Here is a 23,602-nt window from a genome sequence, read left to right on the forward strand (position 1 = left end):
GGCTTTAGGTGAATAAACAGGCTAAAGTCTGGGATTAGATCAAGCTAACTTGAACAGAGAGCCATAGAAAGAGGGGGAGCTGGTGAGTTTACAGGTGGCAGGAGTCGGCTCTGTGAGAGAGAGGGCCTTACATATCAGGTTCTTTCACATGGAAACTTGGATCACTGAGCCTGCTGTTTGTGCACAAATGTATGAGTCTTCATGTTCTGTGAAGCATGTATTTGAGGGTATACGTATGGAGAAACAGGTAAGTATACTGGAGGTCAGTCTGAAAGGTCTTCCTCCTCTGGGGGCAATCGGATGCAGGTGGGGCATGAGGAAGACGGTGGGGGTGCTCCTGGTTCCTACAGGTACCTGGGAAGGAAGCTGGATCACTCCGGGCACATTTGGCCCTGGCTTAGCCCTAGCCCCACCCCTTCCCTTCCAGTCCCTCATCTCTAGGCAGCCAGCCCTAATTAAGTAGGAAGGGCTTGAATGGTCCTGAGAGGTTCTCTCATCCCCATGCTTTTAGCCCTTTGTCACCCGGAGATGTAGACAAAAGAAGGAGCCTGGCTTGGGTAAAGATGGTTTTGCCATGAAAAGTAATGATTCTGGGTCAGGTCCAGCCATCTCCAGCCTCAGTTTCCCACTTAGGAGATGAGATGCGGCACTAAATAGTTTCCCACAGCACTTTCATACCAAATGTTTTAGCAAAGTGGACCTGTGGAGTAGGAACAGACAGGACAGAGATTGCTGCTGAACCAAGATGGGGACTGGGCTTAAGAGGGATGGTCCTGGGGACTAACCTAGGAAGCCAGGGGCACAAAGGGAAATTAGAGGCCAGGAACTAACTTCCTGGTAGGGGGAGGAAGGGGGCCAGGGGAGGAGGCAGGCTAGGGGAGGAGCATGAGGGAGAAGAGGGGGAAGTCTCCAGTGCAGGTCATTCCCTGAGGCTGGGTTGGGGCGGGGCCAACAATGGAGAGCAGATCCAAGCACTGGGCCACCTTCACGCTGCTGCCCAGAAGCGCAGGAGCTGAAGCAGGTAAGGGGCTACAAAAGGACTCTGAGAAGCACACTTGTTCTCTCTTGTCCAGTCCTTACTTAGCCCTCCAATGGTGGTCTATTCAAGCTGCCGTCTAGGTGAGGGGGGGGTCCTTAGTGTTTACCTCTGATGGCCTAATCAGCAGGCTGGCTCTTGTGAGCTGCCTGGATAGAACCTGGGCTTTCTGTGTTATTCTGTCTGACTATTCTTTATATCCCCTCCCCAGGCCTAAATATAGGCTGGACCTACATCCTGTGAAAGTACCTTTGGAGAGGCACCTGCCTCCTGGCACCTCTATCCTGTGTGGTGAGCCTGCACAGTGAGGCTGGCCCCTGGAGTGGAGGCTGAGTTGGGTCCTGTAACAGGTGTACAGGTCACCTGCAGCCAACCCCACCATGCTCCTCGTGTCCACTATATCTGGTAAGGTTCCAGCCACTGGGTTTCTGCTCCCTCTTGCTTGGATGAGCCAGGTGGGCTAGGTGGGTTTGATGAAGCTGAGAAGGCTCTTTTTCTAAAACTTCTTTCCCTTTCTTGTGAGCTGGTGGGCGGTCAGAAGGGGCTGAAGGGAAGGTACTGCCTTCCAAAATACATACTTCTGCTAGGGTCCAGTAAGACCAACAAAGGGTTCAATTGCACAGGCCACTATCCCTGGCATTTGAACTTCCTCATTCTAGGGAGCCTACACAGCACCCTACTAAAGTGTTCTTTGTCCCTCACCCTCTCCTAGCTGTGCCTGGGCTTCTTTCGCCTCCTAGCCCTTCTAGCAACAGCAGCCAGGAGGAGCTACTGGATGACCGAGACCCACTACTAGTCCGGGCTGAACTAGCCCTGCTTTCTACCGTCTTTGTGGCTGTGGCCTTGAGCAATGGCTTGGTGCTGGGAGCCCTAATACGACGGGGCCGGCGTGGACGCTGGGCACCCATGCACGTCTTCATCAGTCATTTGTGCCTAGCTGACCTGGCTGTGGCTCTGTTTCAAGTGCTGCCCCAGCTGGCTTGGGATGTCACTGACCGCTTCCATGGCCCCGATGCCCTGTGTCGGGCCGTCAAGTACCTGCAGATGGTGGGCATGTATGCCTCCTCCTATATGATCCTGGCCATGACGCTAGACCGACACCGCGCCATCTGCCGCCCTATGTTGGCATACCGCCACGGAGGTGGGGCTCGCTGGAACCGGCCAGTGCTGGTGGCCTGGGCCTTCTCACTCCTTCTCAGCCTGCCTCAGCTCTTCATTTTTGCTCAACGAGATGTGGGAAATGGCAGTGGAGTATTTGATTGCTGGGCCCGATTTGCAGAGCCCTGGGGCCTTCGTGCCTACGTCACCTGGATTGCCTTAATGGTATTTGTAGCACCTGCCCTAGGCATTGCTGCCTGCCAGGTTCTTATCTTCCGAGAGATTCATGCCAGTCTGGTGCCAGAGCCATCTGAGAGGTCAGGGAGGCGCCGCAGAGGGCACCGGACAGGCAGCCCCACCAAAGGAGCCCATGTATCAGCAGCCATGGCCAAGACTGTGAGGATGACACTGGTGATTGTGATTGTCTACGTACTGTGCTGGGCACCGTTCTTCCTTGTGCAGCTGTGGGCAGCGTGGGACCCAGAGGCTCCTCTGGAAAGTGGGTGTGGGTGTGGCTAAGGTTGGGGTGGGGGAGGTAAGGGCTTGAACATACACATCCAACTACTCCACTTGCTATCTTTATGCCCTACTAGTGGGTTTACATGTGGTGTCCCCATGGCTTGCTAGCATGAGCAAGGCACACCCTGAGCTCCAACCTGGCCTCTTCTCTTCTTCATAGGGCCTCCCTTTGTGCTGCTCATGCTGCTGGCTAGCCTTAACAGCTGTACCAACCCCTGGATCTATGCTTCCTTCAGTAGCAGCGTCTCCTCAGAGTTGCGCAGCCTGCTTTGCTGTGCTCAAAGGCATACTACACCCAGCCTGGGGCCTCACGATGAGTCCTGTGCCACGGCCAGCTCCTCTCTGACCAAGGATACTCCTTCCTGAGCAGCCACTGGGCTCTTTCCATCTAAAGTCTCCCTGTAGCTCAGCTGACTGAGGTTGGCCCTGGGAGCACCAAGAGATGGGTACCCTGGCTATCCTTGATCCTCCCTAGGATTTATCGTCCCCAGGTATGCAAGAAGAAATGTTCTAAGACTTTAAGGAAACCCTTAACTTGACTCCATTGTGCCAGCCATGGGAAGGACCAGGATGGGGCTAGTAGAACTTCCTGTCATTCCTCCCTTCTGCCTATTTCCATAATAAAAGTTACAGTTCATTTTCCACATGGAAAAGATTTCCTTGGACCAGGTAAATGGTGGGTACAGAGGCTGGAATAAAGACAAAGACCCCTATACCTATAGATGTACACACAGTCAGTAATCTATGATATGAGCAACCAAGATTGTACTTTTGGGAGCAGGTCCCCAAATGACAAAAGACAACTCCATGTTAGAGGATCCTCTTTTCCAAGAGAAGCTGTTGAAGCTGGTCAACATTCTGTCTTGGCATCTGGCCTCTAGCAGTACAGGCTCTGGGAGCTGCTCTGCATCTGACCTGTTTAGCCCCCCCCCCAAAACAGAGTATAGGTTATTGCAACAGCAACCAGCGCATGGATCTTTATGAATTGCTGTAACTTCCATTCTCCACAGCTACATCCCAAGGCTTCCCAACAAAGGCACAGAGAGGCTTGTCTCTAGCCTCCTTCTTTTGCTACTTTTCAAATAGTCCTAGAGCAGGGCTGTGGAGAGGCAACAGGCCTAGGGGGAATGGTGGGCTGGTTACTGCTGGAGGTAAGCTGCCTCAGAGTGGCTTGCGAGTTGTGTCTGGAACCTGGGGGTGGGAGGCTGAGGGGGAAACTGGAGCCCCAAGTCCCCGGGAGAAGACTTGGTTTTTGCCGAAGTTGCTGCAGGCCAGGGGCTTCAGGTTTCGGGTTCCTAGCCTTGGGGAGGCTGTCGATGCTAGCCCATGTCCCTGGCGGACAGCAGCCTTTCCCAAGAGCTCCTTAAATACAGAGTCCATGTTCTGCGCCACAACCTAGCAGAAAGGAAAGATGGAGGGCTCAGTGAGTTTCCTCTACTCCCCAAACTGAGGCCTTGGTTACCATGCCACAGCCAGGTTCTCTCTCCCGAACCTTCAGGCCACCTCCCCACTCCATTGCAACTTCCTTCCTCTAGTCACTTTCAGGGTTGTTGTTCTTGGTCTGGCTCTGAGCCCTGGGCCCCCTCTTCTCACCCTTACTTTTTGTCTGGCTAATATCACAGCTTCCATCACGGTCCCTGGGGCTGTCAACATGCTGGTGACTCCCAGGTCAGTGTCTTCCCCTGGATCTCCAGCTGCCAGGCTTTAGTTCCTGTGTGTTTACCAACCTTCCCTAGACTCCCTAAGCCTAGGAGTGGGGCCACTCTTCCTAAGACTTAGCAATGGCCTTCAGGGATTCTCTGCCCAGATCATAGTGGCTCAAAGGACCCACTGTATAAAGGGAACTCCCAAGTTGTGCCACTCATCACAACCTTGTTCTGAGACTATTTTGTTTCTTCAGTCAGCTGTCCCTCCTACTTCCCTATTATCTTTCTTTTGACCATCCCTGGCTGGCTAAGCACTTTAGCCTAGGTGCCAGCCTTAAACTCTATCCTGGAACCCCTAACCCATATCAGCCTAAACAGTCTGGCTTCCCTCTAGCTCAAGAGTGTTGAGTCCCATACCACAGCTGGCCTGATGATCTTCTGCCCTCTCATCTCTGCTCTTGTGTCCCTACCCTGTCCCTCCCGCACTGTCTCTTCCCCCTTGTCCCCTTGCCCCTCCCTAGATTGTGACTTGACTTGCTGGTACTGGGTGCCCCTGGACTGGGACCAAAGACAACAACAAGCTTCACCTTGGGAAAGGCAGAGACTATGTAGAAGAGGCGCCCCCTGCTGGCCCTATAGCCAGTCCTGGCTCTTACCTTATCTATCTGCACATGTTGCTCAGGGGAGGTGGGGACCAAACAGTATCGTCTGTGCCCAGAAGGGCCCACAGCTTCAAGTGGGGTGCCTAGCTCCAGCCTATAAGGCACAAATAGGAAGATTAGTGATGGCCCTGGGAAATCCTTGACCTAATCTGGTACTGCCCATCTTAGGTATGGCCTAGGAAAGAAGTGAGCCTCCGTGGTCCCCAAATCCCTCTAGAACCTCTCCAAGTCACAAATAAGGCTGACTCTTTTCTGTCCACACAGTGTCCTTTATGCAACAACTCACCCAATTCCACGTGGCCAAAGCCTGAGCACATACCCTAAAGATTAACAATGCAGGTAGCCTCTGACCCATGGTGCCTGCTGCTTCAAATAGCACACATAAGCTAAGAGGTCTTTCCAAAGGCCTGCCTTTTCCTTGCTCACCGATTGGTAAACTCCAAGGCCAGGAAGCCTTTTGAATGGCTCACAGATTCCACCGTGGCCTGCAGACCAGCTGTCTGTTTCTCATCCCTGGGAAGGGAAAAGGCTAACTTGCTTTGGACTCTTTCCAGGCTGGAGCTTGGATGTTAATATCCCCTTACCCCAATCAAAGGAGTTGGAAATAGTTGTTCTTGGGCCCAACCCAGGCCTATAGACTCTGTTTCAGGGTTGGGGAGGGCAGCAACTTTGGTTAGAACAAGTCCTGTTTGAGCATGTAAGAATGACAGCAGCTACTTCCAGAAAGACGACAACCTGGAGACTCTATGCTCAGAGGTCAGGAGACCCACGGCAGATACAATGGGACACTCCCCACGGCTGCAGCTCACTCACCCCTCAGGCAGTGTGATGTACTTATGGGGAATGAGTCCCTGCACACCAGCATGCTCCCCTCGCCACCAGTCACTTGATGCTCGAGCATAGAGCCGTAGCACATCCCCTCGCTGGAATGTCAGCTCCTGGGCTGTGCGGCCAGTATAGGCAAAGCAGGCCACAGCCTCCACAAATCCCTCTGGGTCTGTCAGGAAGAGATGGTCAGGCTGAGGGTAGAGTGGGTACACAGATAAAGGATTGGGTAGAGCCTTGCTGATAAATGAATCCTTCCTCACCATCTTCCTGAGCTGTGGTCCCAGCTTCCAACTCCAGCTCCGGCTCCCCAACAAGGTTTTCCAACTGGCTATCCCTGATGTTTCAAGCAGAGTAAGGCAGGCTTTCCTCCACTAGATTCCCTCTCCTCCCATAAGCGCCCAAAAGCATACCCCAGGCAGCTGGCAGAAGGTGGTGCCATGCACTTCTCATAGATGGGGCCTGGCAATATGGCCAGAGGTGGGAAAACTCGAGCTGGTTGTAGGATAAGAGTCTGCACCAGCTGGTTCACCCGGCCCTGCAAGGCTACAGGGTCCTGCCCAGCAGGCACAGGCAACAGTGTAGGCCCGAAGCATACAGCCAGGTTGTAGGAGTCCATCATGTTCTCATCGCTGTATTGGGACAGGCTGGGGAAACATGCATGCCACAGGTAGGGAGTTACAGCACTAGTGACCCCTCCGCCCTCAAGAGTCAACTGGCTCTCCAGAAGTACTCACTGGTTGAGGAAGGTAAAGAGATATCGCAGGACCACTAGCACAGGTCTGGGTAGTCTGGACAACAGATGGCTCACAGCCTCTACCCGCTCACCCACAGCCTCCAGTTCTGTGGCCAAGGAAGCCCAAGATAGCAGACTGAGTAAAGATGTAGCCACTAGCATTAGTGGGTGGCCCTCCTACCCAGCTGACCTCAGGCCTCACCTGCTGAAGTCAGAAGTTCACTAAACATGTCCAAGGGGAAGAGTGGTGGTTCCAGGCTCCGGAAGTACAACTTCAGTACCCCAGCCACTGAGTCTAGGTCATGAGCAGTACAACCGTTCACCAGAGGGTCCTCCCCTGTGTAGATTAACATGGTAAAATGAGGTTACTTGTGCCTAACGAAGCCACTGCCACACTTATCTATCGGTCCTCACCTCTTTCAAAGGCATCTCGGATTTCAGAGATCCGGGCCTGGGCACCTGATACCCGGAAGATGCCTTCATGCTGTAGGCCTGTGGAGAATAAGAAGCCAAGAGGCAGAATCCCCTCTCCTACAAATATCCAGTGACAGGGTGGTAGAAGATAGGGTACACTTACCATTGAGGTTAATGAAACGGATACAGCTTTCCACCACAAGGGGCACCGGTTGGCCTGAGCTCTGGGGACAGAGAACACATTTATTTCACTAGGGACACACAGCAAGTCCCTTGGTCATTCTATCACTTTTCTCCTAATAGTACTATAGTGGAGTTCACTGAACCTCTGTGAAGGAACTGATTTGCTGGTGCCATTAAAGCGGCACTTTACCTTTTATTTGCAAATTGTTACAAGTGTAATAAGGCAATCAAAATGCAGATATTGACCTTCAGTCAAAGAATACTGCAAACCTTATATCTGTTCCTTTAAATGGTCTGATTTTTGCTTTTGTTTTTTCATGTTTTTTTAAAGATTTATTTATTTATTATGTATATACTGTTCTACATGCCTGCATGTATCCCTGCAGGCCAGAAGAGGGCACCAGATCTCATTACAGATGGTTGTAAGTCACAATATAGTTGCTGGAAACTGAACTCAGGACCTCTGGAAAAATAGCCAGTGCTCTTAAAAGGTGAGCCATCTCTCCAGCTCCCTGTTTATTTTTTTTTGAGACAGGGTTTCTCTGTAGCTTTGGAGCCTGTGTTGGAACTCTCTCTGTAGACCAGGCTGGCTTTGAACTCACAGAGATCTGCTTGCCTCTGCCTCCCAAGTGCTGGGATTGAAGACGTGCACCACAACGCCTGACAAATGGTTTGATTCTTATGAATGCTCTAGGTACATAATGACACAATTGTAAATGACACTGTTATTTTTCCTCCCTTCCTTTTGAGACAGCATCTCATTAATCCCAGGCTGGCCTACAACTTGTTATGTAGCTAAAGCTACTAGCCTTGATCTCCTGATCCTCCTGCCTCTACCCATTAAGTGCTAGGATTAGAGGCTGCACAAACCACACCTGGCTCTTTCAGATCTCTGCTGCATTCTTTTTTTCTTCTTCTGTTTTGGTTTTTTTTTTTTTTCTATTTAAAATTGTCAAGGTCAGGGGCTGGAAAAATGGCTCATTAGTTGGGAGCACTGGCTGCTCTTCCAGAGAACCCAGGTTCAATTCCCAACACCCACATGACAGCTTATAACTTGCCTATATGATCTTGAAAATTCTTTTTTTAATATTTAAAAAAATAACATGTTTATTTTTATTTCATGTGCATTTATGTTTTGCCTGCATGTATATATGTGGAAGTGTTAGATCCCCTGAAAGTGGAGCTACAGACAGTTATAAGCTTATAAGCATCTTGTGCTGTCCTAATCATGGCGGGGGGGGGGGGGGGGGGGGGGACTCAACCCTAAAAATGTTGCAGTCTCAGGTTTTCTTTTTATATTTTTAAGTATATATTTTAATTTTTAAAAATTTTATGTGCATTGGTGTTTTGCCTGCATTCATTTCTGTGTAAAACTATCAGATCCATGGAACTAGCTATGTAAGTACTGGGAATTGAACCCAGGTCCTCTGGAAGAGCAGCAATGCTCCTAATCACTGAACCATCTCTCCAGCCTCTGGAACCTCAGGTTTTCTGAGTTCCTTAAGAGTTCCCTTTAAAGCTGGATGGTAGTAGCACACCTTTAATCCCAGCACTTGGGAAGCAGTTTGAGGCCAGCCTGATCTAGACAGTGATTCTGTCTCAAAAATCAAAAAGCAAACAATTATAAAAGAAATAGTTCCTTTAAATAGGTACAAGCCACTAGGAAGCCCAGGGTAACCTCAGCAGCATTCACAAATGGCCTGCATAGGAAGAAGCACTTGAGTTCTATCTACCCAGGAAGGTTGGGACTAGAGAGCACTGGGATTAGGCAGTTTCCTGGGCCACCAAGGCAAGGGAAAGACCAGAAGGGACAGAAATGGCCTCCAATGAGTTGGAGTGTGGGGCAAAACAAATACCTGGATAAACTTTTCCAGGTCACCTCCAAAGAGTTTCTGATTACACTGGGATGTAGGATGGGGGTGGTGGCTCTTGTGAAATTTTGTCTCTGTGCACTGGATCCTGAGAAGAATGGGAACTGCATTTTAGGGGAACAAGACATGGAAAAGTTTTCCTATCGCTAACATAGCCGGGCCACAGGGTACTAGCAGTACTTCTAAATAGGCCAGTACCTCATCAAGGACTCACCAACATGTTTTTCGCTCTTCCTTGTCACCTGGAAAGGAGCAAATATTGGTCTGTCTCTCAGACTGGGAATTTTCAATTAACCCCAGACAGAGGAGACTTGGACTGAAAGCTAAGGATAGTCAAAGGACCAACGGGTAGGAGAGAAGTCGGCACCTATGCTGGGTTAGTCCCTGTATGCCAAACAACCTCTCTGGTTAGGGAGAAGCATGGCCAGATCAGAGGGAGGATAGGGGCAGCTTTGGGCCCTAGAGAGAGGGTGGGCCTAGAGCAGTGCATACCTCGTTGAATGGCCTCCTGTAGCTTTTCATGCTTGGCCTGCAGCTTGGCAAGAATGCTCCGGCCACTCAGATACTCTTGCAGCTTCTGGAAAGCCCAAAGAAGAGTCCCTAGCTTGAACCTAAATACAGTCCCTTTTCCCTCTGTTGCCCTTTGTGGCTTTGTCCCGCCTGTCTAGCCCCACCGTAATGTAGAAGGTCTCTGTCTCCTGCTGCTGGCTCCGTCTTCGGCCTGTCTGTCTGGTGCCTGGGTCTGAGCTTGTGGATTTGAGGGACTCAGTGGAGGGGCTGGTCTGCAAAGAGTCCAACATGTCCCCATCCTCTGATGCTACCACCTCTAGCAGAGCCTGAAGTGTTGCCTTCAGTGTCTTATTCACCTGAGGGGACAGTGCCAGCAGTGAGCAGAGAACAGGGTTGGGGTGGGGGAGAAGCCTAGTGTAGAAAGAGGAAAGGAAAGCTACTGCTAGCTAGGAAGGAACTGTCTGGGCAGCTGAAGCTGAGAGAAAGCTCTAAGGCCCGTCCCCACCCCAGGCTCAGTCATTCATGCCTCTTCTGTCTCGATGGTCTTTTGGTTCAGGCGACTCTGGATGTTTTGGGCTCTGGGTAAAATCTCATCCTGAAGTTCCATCTCAACCTGGAACTCAGCCACCTGCAAAGGGTAGTACCAGGGACTGAGGACTAGGCCAGGGCAAAGAACTCAGATGAGTTAGCCAGGATAAGAAACAGGGTACATATCTGTTGCTTGCCTCCAATTCCTGAGTGTTAGGGTAACAGATATTTACCACCATGTCTGGTTTATGGGGTGCTGGGGATAGAACAAAGGGCTTCATGCATGCTAGGTAAGCACTTTACCAACTGAGCTACAGTGGCAGCCAGGGATATAACTTGTATCTTCAGAAAGTTTCAAATACCAATACAAAGGAACACATAAAGTCTAAGTCATATGAAAAAAGGACATATGCTGCTAGATGGAACCTTGAGGAACGTAATGAGCCAGGCTGGGGGCTTCATTATGTAGCACAGGCTAGACTTAAACTTAGGATAATCCTTCTGCCTTAGTTTCCCCAGTGCTACGATGACTGGCATGTACTACCATACAAGGCTACAGTTTTCAATGTATAGTGTATGGCAGCCAAGGTGAACATCTGGATTGCTGTGGTTGCACTGTGTTTAAGGGCATCCCCCTGAGTGAACCGCCACAACAAACTGTTTTAATGGGCCAGAAGCCATGAAATGAAGGACTGATAAATAAGGACCTTTAGCATCCTGGAATCTGTTTTGTTTTAGTAACATATAAATTATGTGACTGACTCACATTAGCATAAAGTACAGAGAATGTGAAGTCCTTTGAAATCATGCTTGGGCCTTAGGGGTAGCAGGAGTGGAATAAACTGAACCTCTCACCTCATCACCTTCATGGGGCTGGTAGTCGAAATGTGGAGGGGGACAGAAAGCCAAGGCATGAACCTCAAGCACTTTGGCCTTGTCCCCTGGAGGATCCAAAGCCTCCAGAGTTTCTTCCAGGCTGCCCAATCCCTGTATCTGGGAGGCTTGGGTGCGGTTCTCAGCAGCTGTGTAGCTCCGGAGGGCCTGCCCCAGGGCCAAATGGAAACCTGTGTCACAGCACTGGGAAGAAGCAGGTAGACGCTGTTGTGGGCCTGGAGCTAGAGCCATTGGCTCAAAGCATTTAAGCTCAATGGCATGATCCCATTTGCCTGCCCACATGAGACTTACATCCATGAGGTCCAAGATATCCTGCAAGTAGTAGTTGCTGACGGCGGCATTGACACTGGCCAGGCTGAGCAGGTACTCGTTTCGGGCCTTGGTGCACTTAAGTTTATGCTCCAAGAACTTGGCCTGACGCTGCTCAAGACACCAAGGAGACCACTTTTTCCCATTCCCTCTGCCAAAAAGTATGCCCAATGTGCCACAGGTCCCTTATATTTAATATAACATGAACCTTTTTACACTGCCACACACCAACCCTTGGTCCACCCTCAGTGCTCAGTCCTACTGTGCACAAGGTCTCCCACTCAATGCCCGGAACTTGTCTTGACTCCCTAGCTCTTCACTGGCAACTTTTGATCTCTTGGCAAGGGCTGATTCCCCTACCCAATGCCTTGGTTTGAGTTCCCAACATGCCTCATGTCATTCTCCAGAGAAGTGGAAGCAGATGGCTAAGTAAAAGGCATTCATATTCATGTAGTGATATATTATTTATGATTTATTACAGCTTGCCTGAGGATTCAGAAAGCAAAGTCAGCCTCAAGCTATAGAGATCAGGCAGTGGAGACACACACCTTTACTCCCAGCAGCCAGAAGCTAAGAGGTGGTGGTACACACCTGTAATCCTAGGACTCGGGATTAAGAGGGAGACGGATCTCTGTGAGAAAGAATCTTGCTGGAGGCCTATGGCTCTACCCCCCACACTCTTTTGTCCCATAGACAGCTTATAGGAACAAAGGCCAGAGCCAGCAGATCTGTACAGAGGGGTCCCATAGCTCTCCAGGCCCACCTTCTCCACTAGTCGCCCTCCTTTCTTGAGGGAGCTCTTTCGGAGGGGTCCTGTCTCATTAGTGGTAACAGTAGTCGTGGTGCAGCTAGCAGAAGCAGCAATGGTGGTGGGCAGGGCACTCCGGCCTGATCGCTTCTCCTCCTGCCGCTCAGCTTCCCGGAGTTTGGCCTCAGCATTCATGCTCTCCAAGTGGTACACATGATATGTCTTCTTGGTCTGCAGGGAAGCCCAGGAAAGGCATCCCTGCTGAAGGTCATGACCTGGAACAGTACCCCTCAGCACCTCTGGGATTTAGATCTGATGGTTGGGCCATTTTACCAAAGCATGTTGTCATCTTAACCACTCTGTCCCCAGAGCATAGACAGGCCCGTGCCTGTTGCCTCCCCCACCCCAGACTCAAGTCATCCCTCAGCACCCATTCTCTTGACCCTGACTTGGAGATACAATGGCTTGGGGATGTTTCTGCTTTCCCCTGACCAGCACACAATAGGTCCTGCTTACTGTCTGGAGTTCTGAGACCACCTCCAGGAGCTCATCCTGTAGCTGCTGCACCAGGTCCTTACTCTAGAAATGAAGGGGTATGTGTGAGCATAGCATTGTCCTCCCATCACCCTGTGACAACCCATCCCACCTGAGATGGGTACAAGCCAACCTTGGGCTGCAACTTCCACCCAGCATCCCATGCCTCTCAATTACAGTGCCTCCAGATAGGTGTGGGCTCTGCTAGATCCTGAGACCCTCCACAATTTGTGTGACTCTACCTTTCTGACTATACGTCCTACATCCTCGGCAATATGACTCAGGCGCTGAGCCAGGGGCCCAGCCAGCACCTCACTGAGAACGGCACTTTCACGACTCTGCTGCCTAGTATGCTCCAGCAACACAGCCCAGCAGTGCAACGATGACAGGAGAGTCGGCTCCTTCCTGTAGCAGAGGAATATTCAGACCAGGGAGCCTAGGTATCAGGCCCTGCAAGGCACTGCTGCCAGCCAGTGTGGTACCTACTGGAAGCTTTGCTGCTCCCGGCTGCTGCCCCCCAAGCGACCACTGCGGCTGGCAAAGCGGTCAGCCAACTTGTCCAGGCCTCGAGAGTACTCCAACTCCACCTCTGCCCGGCGCCGCATGAACTCAGCTAGCTCTTGCAACAAGTCTCGACGCAGCTCTCCCTGAAGCTCCAGGCAACGGAGTTGCTCATTCAATTGCCAGCGTATCCCTGCAAGAGGACCTACGTTCAGGCCTGGCAGACATGCACAGCAGGAACCAACCAGGGCAGTAAGAGGTAGACGAGACAAAGACAGACAGAGAGCCATTCTGTCCACAACAAAGGCTCCTTGGTACATGACTTGAGGTAAAAAACTGGAACTAAATGCAGAAAAATAAGTGTACCCTGAAGCAAGGTACCCAGGCTCAGTAGGCCCTGTGCACTTGAGAAGGGCCCTAAGGGATAAAACTCTATGCTGTGGCTTCTGAACAGACATAAGAAACTACTCAGGGGCAGGACTCTGTGGCACTTGGCCAAGCCATCAGGGACTTCAGGCCAAGTCAAACCAGTCCCATAGTAAGGGTAATGGCCAAGTGTTCCTGTCAAGGTTGATAAGTGAACAGGGAAGGGGTGGTGTAAGCTTTCTGTCTGTTGTTTTCTACTGGCAGTTACCCCCGGGGTTTTTCTCTCTATTATACAGGGGAGTCATAGCTGAGGGCCCCACAACACCACAGGCCTTTTGACATCTTATCTCTGGCTCAATTTAGCAATACTTCTTTCCTCACCCATATCTCAAGCAAAAGCTGCCTGTCCTGCAAGCTGCTAGTAACACTCACCCCCCCCCTCCAGACTGAGGGCCCAGATGAGCTCCACAATAGGCACATCAATACATCAAGCACAAAGACACACTGTCTTGGCTTCTAGTAAGTGGGATGTCCACAGTTAGGTCTTCAGCCACGTCCTTAGAGCAGAACACTAATTGATTTCTTCATTAGTAGAATGGTGACTTCATATCTATTTCCAGGCATATTCTAGGCAGTGCTTGCTCTTTTGGAGCTGGGACCATAGTGAGGGGGAAAGACAGCATGGGAAAAGAGCCATGGCAGAATGGAAAAGGAGCAATGATGGGTGCTTATAAGATGCATACACAGGCAAAATGTGGTGATGCACATTTGTAATCCCAATACTCAAGAAGTAGCAGGAGAAATATCTAAATTTCAAGATCATCTTTGGCTGAACTGTGAGTTGAAGCTTGCCTGGAATACAGGGGACACTGCCTTAAAAAAAAAGTACACAAAAAGCAAAGGGAGGCAGGCATTGGTGGCAGGCACCTTTAATCCCAGCACTCGGGAGGCAGAGGAAGGTGAGTTTGAGGCCAGCCTGATCTATAGAGCAAGTTCCAGGACAGCCAGGACTGTTACACAGAGAAACTCTGTCTCAAAAAACAAACAAAAAAAGCAGGGTGGTGATGTATGACATTGATGCCAACACACAGGAGGCAGAGGCAGGCAGATCTTTGTGAGTTCCAGGCCAGCCTGATCTACAGACTGAGTTCCAGGACAGCCAGAGCCATTACACAGATAAACCCTGTCTCAAAAAACAAAACACAAAACAAAAACAATAAACAAAAAAGAAGGAAGGGCGAGAGGAATCAGGAACAGAGTCAGGGGGTAGAGGCCTGTGGACTCATTTCATTTTCAGGGTCCCTCTGGCTACATTGTAGAGCTCAAGGGATACTTGTCTAAGGAAAAGATGGTAGGTACTGGGGCCAGTCTGAAAGGCAAGCTCCAGGGGTAGCTGCTCAAAAGAAATCCACTGTAAAGAGATCTGTCTTGACAGAGACTTTCCTAGGACTATGAGAGAAAAGGCCTCCTTAGAGATCTCCTGCCCAGACCTCCCCATCTCCCCTTCTGATTTCCTTTCTTGGTGTGTTCTGTCTGCTCTCTGACTATACTCTATGGTGGGACTTACTTCTTTTCCAGAGTCCAGGTGCTCCAGATCCAGAGGTCTACATGGCCTCTCATCAGCCTTCCACAATACTCACTGGACTCTCTCCCCAGTGGGCTTTGGGGCATACCTTTAATCTGGTCACTGGAATTGCTAAATTTCCACCAAGAGGACAAGTTAAACAGAAAGAAGTTGGTATGTGTATATATGGAAACCACCAACACTGAAGCCAAAAGCAAAGACCAAAATGCCAAGTGTCACTGTCACCAGCCTCCTAAGGCTGAAGTAGTGTGTGCCAACCACTGGTAAGGATGAATGCTAATGCTGCTGATGTCAAATCAGGGAAATCTTCACTAAATGAAAATAATAGGTTTTCAGGAATGGCAATTTAAGTTCATTCCAAGCATGCCCTTCCCTAGGCTGCCCTGCCCTCCAAAAAGAATATGCTACTCAAGGAGAGAACTATTATAGCTACACAATGCCAAGTGCACCAGCAGACCACAGTATCCTGTGGATTCTCCACCAATAGCAACAGCACCTCTGGTTCAGAACATGCCCACCAGCCACTGTCCCAGAGGTATAGATTGCAAGCCAGTTGCATCTAAGGTCCACAGAGGGCAGGAAACTCCTGCCAAAAGTCAGTTTCCAGGTTCTGCCATGGCAGAGCTTTCAGATCTCAGCTCAAACAACCCTGATCTATCAAATTAGCTTTGGCCTTTGTCTGGCCTCATGTGTTCTTGGCACCTAGGCTGTCCTTTGCAGTTGTTACTACCATACATGAAATCAGCTGTGTGAAATTTTTCTCTCCTCAGGACTGTGAACCAGCAAGGGCAAGGACTGCTTCTCTTCTATAAAATAAGATTATTTCCAGAATCCAGAGCAAACACATATTTATACATAGACCTGACAGCTGGGTGTGGTAGCACAGGCTTGTCATCCCAGCCCTGGAAGATTGAGGCAGAGGATACTGCAAGGTACAGACCAGCCTGAGTAAAATACTAAATTCAAGGCTAGACTAGGCTGCATACCAAGCTCCAATCCCACCCACCCAAACAAACAAAGACCAGCTGACAAAAAGGTGTAAGAAAGCCTGCATATTTGCATTGCAAAGCAGCGACCCAGGCCCCTCCAGCACTTCCTGTGAGCCAGGCATTCACTCTCACTTCTGCTGACCAGCAGAGTAGAATAGATGGCCTCCAAAGGAGACTATGCTGACCTTTCAGAATTTAAAGTGTCAAGACAGGGCTATTGTTCCAACAGAGTTGAAAGACCTTTTTTCTTTTCAAGAGAGGAACATGAGAAATAAAAGCTACAAAACCTGGACCCCCTGATTATTCAGGGACATCTTAAAGACACTCTTGTGACAAACTCCAGTTTCTTGCTGGGAACTCACTGGCCTGTGTTTGCTGTTTGAAGTGATTGGAGACTTTGGCTTCAGGACAATTTTTTGTTTGTTTGTTTTGTTTTGAAACAGGGTTTCCCTGTAGCCATGGCTGTCCTGGAACAGTCTTTGTATACCAGGCTAGACTCGAACTCTGTCTCCCAGAGTACTGGGATTAAAGGCATTCGATACCACCACCACCCAGCTGCTTCTTGAGATTTTGAGGAAGTAGGATGGGATCATTGTCTCCACCTGCTGGCTCACCCTCTGCAGTCACCTCAAGCTGGTCCTGGATACCAAGATGAGGACGGGGTCATATTTTCAAAGGCACCTATGTTCAACATTGCAGCAGCAACACATCACTAAAACATACTTTGGTATAAGTTGCTTGAACCAAATAAATTCAAATCTACAGGTCAGAAAATTCCAATGGTCATTTCATTCCTCTTCTTGGGAGCTGTTGTGCTATGTGGCACTGCTTTTCTGCTTGTATCCACAATAAGTAAAATATAGAGTCATTGAGAGTGGTAATGGGACTCAAGATATCTTGAAGCAACAAGAAACTGGGGTGTGTTAGATGCTGCCTCCTTTCCTGTGCAAGAGTTACCTACCACACCCTTTAGTAATGAAGCTGTCAGCTAAGAACTTACAAAGTTCATTTGAATGGATTTGCATAGACTTGTTTGCCAGAACCCAGAGGTCTAACAGCCTTAAGGCTGTAAAGTAAGCCCAGTTGAGTTTCTCTAACCCATATTGACTGTTATAGCCTGACCCAGGGCCAACAACCCTAACCTGCAAGTTACTTCACTGCCAAAGGGAGGCGAAGGTGCTAAGGCTTCATGGATTCTAGTGGTGTTAAGAGTGAGGTGTTAGGCCACCAGCAAAGCAAAGGTGGCCCATACACTCCAGCCAAAAAGCCACCCTCAGTCTGCCCTTCCCTCAGGCTACCAGAGTCATTGCTGCCTGAGTGAACAGCAGGCGACCCAAGTTGAGTAGAGGCGGGAGGGACATGGGCAGGTAGTTGAGAGGCCAAAGAGGCTCCAAGAAGCAGAGCCTTGTGCTCCCTGCTTCACCTCGTTTCAGGGGTATCTGAGGATCAGCAGCGGACACTCGGGGTCTCCGCAGTGAATCAGGCCTGATGTGCCCTCTCACCTTTCACTTGTGCCTCATACTCGGTCTGCAGCCCCCGCTCCCGCCGCAGCTTCCCGTGCGCCGCCATGACCGAGGGCCGAAAGCGCCTTCGAGTCCTGATGCTCCCACGCGGCAGCGGTGAAGCGAGACCGCCGAGCACAGGGAAGGGGGGGGGGGGCTCCAAGGCCAGCACCATCCGCCAGCTCTGCCCCGCCCCGCCCCGCCCCGCCCCCACACGGCCCCTGATGGGGCGGGGCGATTTGGACCCAGAGCTGCCTGTTGCCCTGGGTGGGACTCATAAGGACTAGGCGCCCCTTCGCAGGCGCGGAGTTCTTGAGGCAGGTTGTCTCCCTCCTTTATCCTGGATCACCTTGAGCCCTAAGACTCAGCATGAGGCAGCCAATGCCAGAGAGCCCCAACATGCCTGCAGAAAGCTATTTGTGGTCCCCAATGTCAGACCACACTCCTATGGCTACTGACCCTCACTCAACACTAGTGAACAATGGCGCCATAGCTGTTCCAGGCCTAAGACTTCCCCTAGGGGCCTGCCTCCCCCAGCCTCTGGACATCAGATGCCACCCTCCTTCCTGGAATCACAGCCCTGAGTGAGGCCTAAGGGAGTCCAGACAGCTGATGGGAAGTTCCCCAGAGGACTGCAGGCCTCTGTTCCCTCTGGGCCCCCTGAGGGGGAGGGAACAGGGTTCAGCTACAGTTCCCCTTCTACTCAAGTCCGAAAGGAAAGAACTAGCCTCATTTCCCCATAGGTAGTTACCACTTCCTGCTGCCGGAAGACATTCTTTTTGTCTCTTTTCCCTTACATCTTGAATCTGTAGGGACCTATACTGGTGGGGGCTCTGAGACAGCATAGTAACAACTACTATTGCCTTCTTTATTCAAGGATAATGGGGATTTGCTCTATCCTCACCAACTCTTAAGCCAGAGGGAAAGACCTACTCATGTTTTGTTTTGAGATAGGGTCTCATTCATAGGATCTCACTCTGTAGCCCTGGCTGACCTGGTACCCCTTACACAATCCAGGGTAGCCTCAAACTTGAGGCAATTTTTTTACCTTTGCCCCAAATGCAGAGTTACAGGTGTGCACAATCACACCAGGCTTCTCTACTAAATTGGGAAGGCAGGAGGCAGGTGATAAGCCACCTGTCTGCAGTTCCATGGAGAGAAAGCCCTGGGGTATACAGATGGTGAGAGGCAGGCAAGGAACTTAGGAGACAGGCTTGAAGGTACTAAAATGCAAAAGGAGTCCAGATCTGTATGTGCATGTATGGATGTCAAAGTGCATGTGAGCACATGTGACACTGACCTGGAGATCTGGTAGGAGAGGGAGACGTTTTTTGAGGCAGGATTTCTCTGTGTCTTTGGAGCCTGTCCTGGAACTTGCTCTGTAGACCAGGCTGGCCGAACTCACAGAGATCTGTCTGCCTCTGTCTCCCAAGTGTTGAGATCAAAGGTGTGCGCTACCAATGTCCGGCTTGAGAGGGAGCCTATTCTGACCTTTCAATTGTGTGTAATTGATCCTCTTGGCCAGAAAAAAATTACTTAGTTCTTTAGTTCTTGGTCTGTACTTGCTCTTCTCTAAGATGCTGCCAGGTCCTCGAAGATCCTCCATCAAATCAAGCAAGCCCGTATCTCTTTTTACAGCATATGAATGGGCATCAATCCATGTGAATTTGCTTTGTCAGCAGACACTTATTCCAACAGTGCCTCATACTAAGGGAAACCAGACACCCAAGCCCTTGTTAGTTAAAACAACCTGCCTTCCATTCTATCTGAGCCTTGACCAATCCTCAGGAGTCCATCATCCACCCAGCAGAGCCAGGCCAGGGCAGGATTCAGGTAACAAGAAGTGGTTGCTGAACTGGCCTTCAAATGTTATCAGTTCTGACTCCAGGAATCTGAATGGTGCCCCATTCAGCCACTTGGATTGAAACGGAGTGAAAAGCAAAACAGAAAACTTGAGTGATTTCCCTGGCTCTTAGGACACTTGTTTGGCATCTAAGCCATGAATGAAACTGCTTTCTGTATCTATAGCTCCTGTTCCTGTTTTTTTGTTTGTTTGTTTTGTTGTTTGTTTTTGAGACAGGGTCTCACTATGTAGCCCTGGCTGTTCTGGAACTCACTATGTAGAATAGACTGTCCTCAAACTCATAGGAATTAACCTGCCTCCGCCTCCTGAATGCTGGGATTAAAGGCATGTGCCAGCACACCTGGCATGTTCCTTTTTGGCTTTAAAAATCTAATTAGATTTATATTCATTTAATTTCGTGTGTTCTGCTTGTATGTATGCATGTATGTGCAATTTATGTGAGTGTGTGTGTGTGTGTGTGTGTTTGTGTTTGATGCCCATGGAGAGCAGGTCTCAGATCCTAGATACTAGAATTAAAGAGGAGTAAGTGGGTGCTGGGAATTGAACTCAGATCTTCTGCAAGAGAAACAAGTGCTCTTAACCACTGAACCTTCTCCTTAGTGCATTTCTTTTTGGCTTTTTGAGAGGGTCATTTAGTAGCCCCGGTCAGGTCAGACTGGAATTTGCTATGTAGACCAGGCTGTCCTTGATTTCTAGAGTTTTGCTTGCTCCTGCCTCCCAGTGCTGAGACTAAAGGCATGCACCACCACCTCACCTGGCTAGAATCCAAAAACCTCAGGGAAGGGTGAGAGTGGATGAGTAGTGACTGAGAGGCAAGCCAGGGTTGCAGGGTGACTTCCAGGCCAGCCTAAGCTACAGAGGGAGACCCTGTCTCAAATCAGATAAGCTGGGTGAGGTGATTGATGCTCATCTAGAGCCAGAGATTGGGACTATATATGGAGATCCTGTCAAAACAAACAAACAGAAACAAAACCCAACAAGATAGGCAATGGAGATGGTTCCACAGTGGTTAAGAGCTCTTCCAGAGGACAGAATTCTTAGACTCCAAAGACAGCTCACAAATACATAATACTTCACTTCTAGGGGATCTAACAACCGTTTCTGTATTCCATGGAACCTGCATATATACACATAGATACAAAAATAAAAATAATATTTACAAAGAGAGCTAGATTTTTAAAGGAGCTGGAGCTACAATATTATTTATTCGTGATAGGGTCTCATTGTGCAGGCCAGTCAGGCATACAACTGTTTATATTCAACATGAGACCATGATGGACAATATAATTGAGTTTATGAGAGAGAGAGAGGAGGGCCCTGTCTCAAAATACAAAAGCAAAACAAAAATACAAAGAAACCCAACACAAACAAACAAACAAAAAAAACATTCAAATCTGCCTGCCTCTGTCTCCAGAGTGCTGACTTTTTTTTTTTGTAAATTTTATTTTAAGTGCATTGATGTTTTCTCCGCATATAAGTCTGTGTGAGTGAAGGTGTCAGGATCCCCCTGGAACTGGAGTTATGGACAGTTTGTGAGCGGCCATATGGGTGATGAGAATCGAACGTGGGTCACTTGGAAGAACAGTCAGTGCTTTTAACTACTGAGCCATCTCTCCAGCTCGGCAAGACCCTTTTTAAATACGTGGAGTAACGTACACTTGGTGCTGAGGAATGACCTGAGGATGTGATCAGACTAGCTGACTACTATGGACAGAGGGAAATGAGAGACATGGGGCTCCTGAGAGAAAAAAATCATTAGGCAGTGAGGGCACATCCTGGAGTCAACCCTAGCCACTTTATCGTATGCCTTCCAGTCTCAGCTCACAAGGCACTTAAGGCGGTGCTTCCAAGAGACGGATGCCACTGAAGCAGAGGAAGTGCTGGGCCCCCAAGGCCTAGTAAGGCCTGCGGTTTCTCTCTCCACAGCTCCCACCTCCGCCCAGGAAACATAACAGACTAGGGGCGGAGCAAACTGCATAGCTTCAACCGGCCACCAATGACACCCAAGCAACCAGGGCAGAGGATGGGCTTCCGTAAGCGCCTCAGGAAGATCCGTGAGCTCTGCCCACCCCCTTAGGGGGCGCAACCGAGCGGTGCGCATGTCCATCCGTTCCGCTGCGAGGCGTTGTAGAACCAATCAGAGCCTGGGAACTAAGAACGTCACCGGTTTGTGTACTGTGAGTGACGCTAGCACGCTAGGCGGGACGAACCGCTGATTCGATTAATCCAAAAGTAAGTACGTAACTGTAGCCAATCAGAACGCAGTTTTGCTTGAACTAGACAAGGGTTAAGGGAAACAGCCATTTGCAGGCGCAACTTTCTTCCAGGTTTTTCTCTCTATCCGCTTTCTCGGTTTCTGATGGACCACTCCTACAATCAAATAAAGAACTAAGCTCCTGGGCAGATTATTCAGCCTAGCGACGGAACGCTTTGTCACTTGCGGGAGCAGGGAAATTGTTAGTATAGTGACAACTCAGATGTCAGGTGCTGTATAGTTAGGTGAGCGGCCCAAGCAAAGCCCACCCAGGACCTAGCCATCCCCAGTGTTGGTCTACAATCCAGAAAGCACGTTTAGGAGTGTTAAAGCAAGGCTGAGGCTGTGACAAAGCGTTTGGGAGTGAGGTGGACTCATATTTTGCTTTTAGCTTAAAAAAGAAGGGACAAGCCTGGAGTGGTGGATCACACGTGAAACCTCAGTAGTTGTAAGACTAAAACAAGAGGCTAGGATTTTTTTTTTAAAGACAGGGTTTCTCTGTAGTTTTGGAGCCTGTTCTGGAACTCAGAGATCCGTCTGTCTCTGCCCCGCACTGCTAGGAATAAAGGTGTGTGCCACCCAGTTCAGGATTAGGATTTAAGGCCAGATTTAGCTACATAGCAAATCTGTTTGCGGCCAACCTGAAATACTTGAGGCTTTGTGAAGGAAAATAGAGGAAAAACACCGGGCAGTGGGGGCACACAGCCTTTAATCCCAGCACTCACGAGGCAGAGGCAGGCAGGCAGGCGGATCTCTGTGAGTTGGAGATCAGCCTGGTCTAGAGAGAGAGTTAGGGACAGTCAGGGCTGTTATAGAGAGAAACCCTGTCGTGATAAACCAAAGCGTGGGGTGGGAGACCTGAGGGTGTGTATTCAACATAAAACTAATAAATTGCTCTATTAGACTTTATGCACTTACCAGAAGTCACAGAAACGTTAGAGGACATTGAGGCTATCATAATGATAGCCAAGGACTAGCTAACAATGTGCAGAACTGTCTCAGCATAGCAACAAATACAGTATTAATAGGGGAGCTGGCTGGAGTGGCTCACACTTGTAATCCCCATACTTTGTAGCCTACCGCAGGAGGATTACAAGTTTGGGCTCAGCTGGGCTATGAGTTCCAGTCAAGTTTGGGCTTAAGAGATCTTGTCTCAAAAACATGAATAAACAAAATAAAGGAGATGAACCCGGTAATGGTGAATGTCAGGATGCAAAGAACCTCTTAGAGGATCAGGACTTTGAGGCCAACAGTTGGGGATGGGAGTGTGGTTCCGTTGCTGGAGTGCTTGTCTAACTTCTGAGAGGCTCTGAGTTAGATCTCCAGCCCTGTGTAAACTGGGTGTGCTGGCACGAAGATCCAGGAATGTATTAATATGATTGGACCCACTGGACCTAATGACTGCTGGGATGGCGTGAAGCAAAGAATTAGGGATAACGAAGAAGGAAAAGCCTGAACAATCTAGTAGTAAGTAGACCAGGATCCAGGTATGACATCTCTACATAAATGCAACAAGCAGCTAGATTTAAGCATTTGCGGTGTGTCCAGATGTGAACTGGAGCTGCTGCAGGTGAGAACAAGTGTGACTAGGGGAAAGGGCTAAGAGTGGGACCCGAGAGGTCAAAGCAGTACAGCAAAGAGCATCAGGGTGGGAAAGCTGCCTCTGGAACCCAAGGCTGACTAGAAAGCCCCCAAAAATCATTTAGTTCAGCCAGGAAGGTGACAGAATAGGACACCCAAGCAAGTTTATCTGCCGACCCTAACCCAGTTGCTGAAGGTGCCCAGGTTCTCTAAATCCATTTGACTTGTGAGCTCAGTAGGCTCTGGGTTGTGAAGATGATATTGTAAGAGCAAGGTACACTGGAGAAAAAGCCACCGTGAGAAATTCCCTGCATGGCACAAGGCTGATTCAGCTCCAGCCAAAGAACTATAAACAGTTTCAAAGAGCACACAAAGTGTACCCACTCTGATCAAAATGACCCCATCTGGGTGGTCAGGCAACAAATAATTTTGGTAAATAACATTAGT

General features: G+C 49.5%; 2 protein-coding genes across 4 annotated transcripts; one reads left to right on the forward strand and one right to left on the reverse strand.

Moving 5' to 3' along the window:
- Nucleotides 1-954: 954 nt before the first annotated feature.
- On the forward strand, nt 955-3,150 carry Avpr2 (arginine vasopressin receptor 2). The gene is made up of 3 exons (XM_051178374.1): nt 955-1,021; nt 1,632-2,633; nt 2,814-3,150. Exons 1-3 carry the CDS (start codon nt 955-957, stop codon nt 3,017-3,019), a joined length of 1,275 nt encoding a protein of 424 aa, XP_051034331.1. The 3' UTR covers nt 3,020-3,150.
- Nucleotides 3,151-3,615: 465 nt separating this feature from the next.
- Nucleotides 3,616-17,623, reverse strand: Arhgap4 (Rho GTPase activating protein 4). 3 transcript variants are annotated; one of them, XM_051178319.1, is made up of 22 exons: nt 17,457-17,622; nt 13,000-13,207; nt 12,756-12,918; nt 12,496-12,558; nt 11,995-12,210; nt 11,214-11,342; nt 10,884-11,105; nt 10,027-10,128; nt 9,665-9,856; nt 9,483-9,567; nt 9,205-9,232; nt 8,976-9,078; nt 7,100-7,160; nt 6,937-7,014; nt 6,725-6,859; nt 6,524-6,629; nt 6,200-6,433; nt 6,050-6,123; nt 5,775-5,958; nt 5,388-5,474; nt 4,956-5,055; nt 3,616-4,048 (listed from the first exon to the last, which is right to left on the reverse strand). In XM_051178319.1, exons 1-22 carry the CDS (start codon nt 17,521-17,523, stop codon nt 3,815-3,817), a joined length of 2,871 nt encoding a protein of 956 aa, XP_051034276.1. In that variant the 5' UTR covers nt 17,524-17,622; the 3' UTR covers nt 3,616-3,814. The 3 variants fall into 3 exon arrangements, with proteins under 3 accessions (XP_051034276.1, XP_051034278.1, XP_051034277.1); XM_051178321.1 differs by lacking the exon at nt 6,200-6,433 and having other exon boundaries at nt 17,457-17,623; XM_051178320.1 differs by lacking the exon at nt 5,388-5,474.
- Nucleotides 17,624-23,602: the final 5,979 nt, after the last annotated feature.

Source organism: Phodopus roborovskii, unplaced genomic scaffold (assembly GCF_943737965.1).
Source record: "Phodopus roborovskii unplaced genomic scaffold, PHOROB, whole genome shotgun sequence".
Taxonomy (NCBI): Eukaryota; Metazoa; Chordata; class Mammalia; order Rodentia; family Cricetidae; genus Phodopus; species Phodopus roborovskii.

What these genes read in the sequence shown, in the direction of transcription:
- Arhgap4 (XM_051178319.1), bottom strand. Translation starts at nt 17,523, where the DNA reads ATGGCGGCGCACGGGAAGCTGCGGCGGGAGCGGGGGCTGCAGACCGAG. An exon ending in CCGAGATGCCTTTGAAAGAG is followed by an intron (nt 6,860 to 6,936) that starts GTGAGGACCGAT and finishes TAATCTACACAG; the next exon opens with GGGAGGACCCTCTGGTGAAC. An exon ending in TGAACTTCTGACTTCAGCAG is followed by an intron (nt 6,630 to 6,724) that starts GTGAGGCCTGAG and finishes CCTTGGCCACAG; the next exon opens with AACTGGAGGCTGTGGGTGAG.
- Avpr2 (XM_051178374.1), top strand. Translation starts at nt 955, where the DNA reads ATGGAGAGCAGATCCAAGCACTGGGCCACCTTCACGCTGCTGCCCAGA. An exon ending in AAGCGCAGGAGCTGAAGCAG is followed by an intron (nt 1,022 to 1,631) that starts GTAAGGGGCTAC and finishes CTAGGGTCCAGT; the next exon opens with AAGACCAACAAAGGGTTCAA. An exon ending in CCCAGAGGCTCCTCTGGAAA is followed by an intron (nt 2,634 to 2,813) that starts GTGGGTGTGGGT and finishes TCTTCTTCATAG; the next exon opens with GGCCTCCCTTTGTGCTGCTC.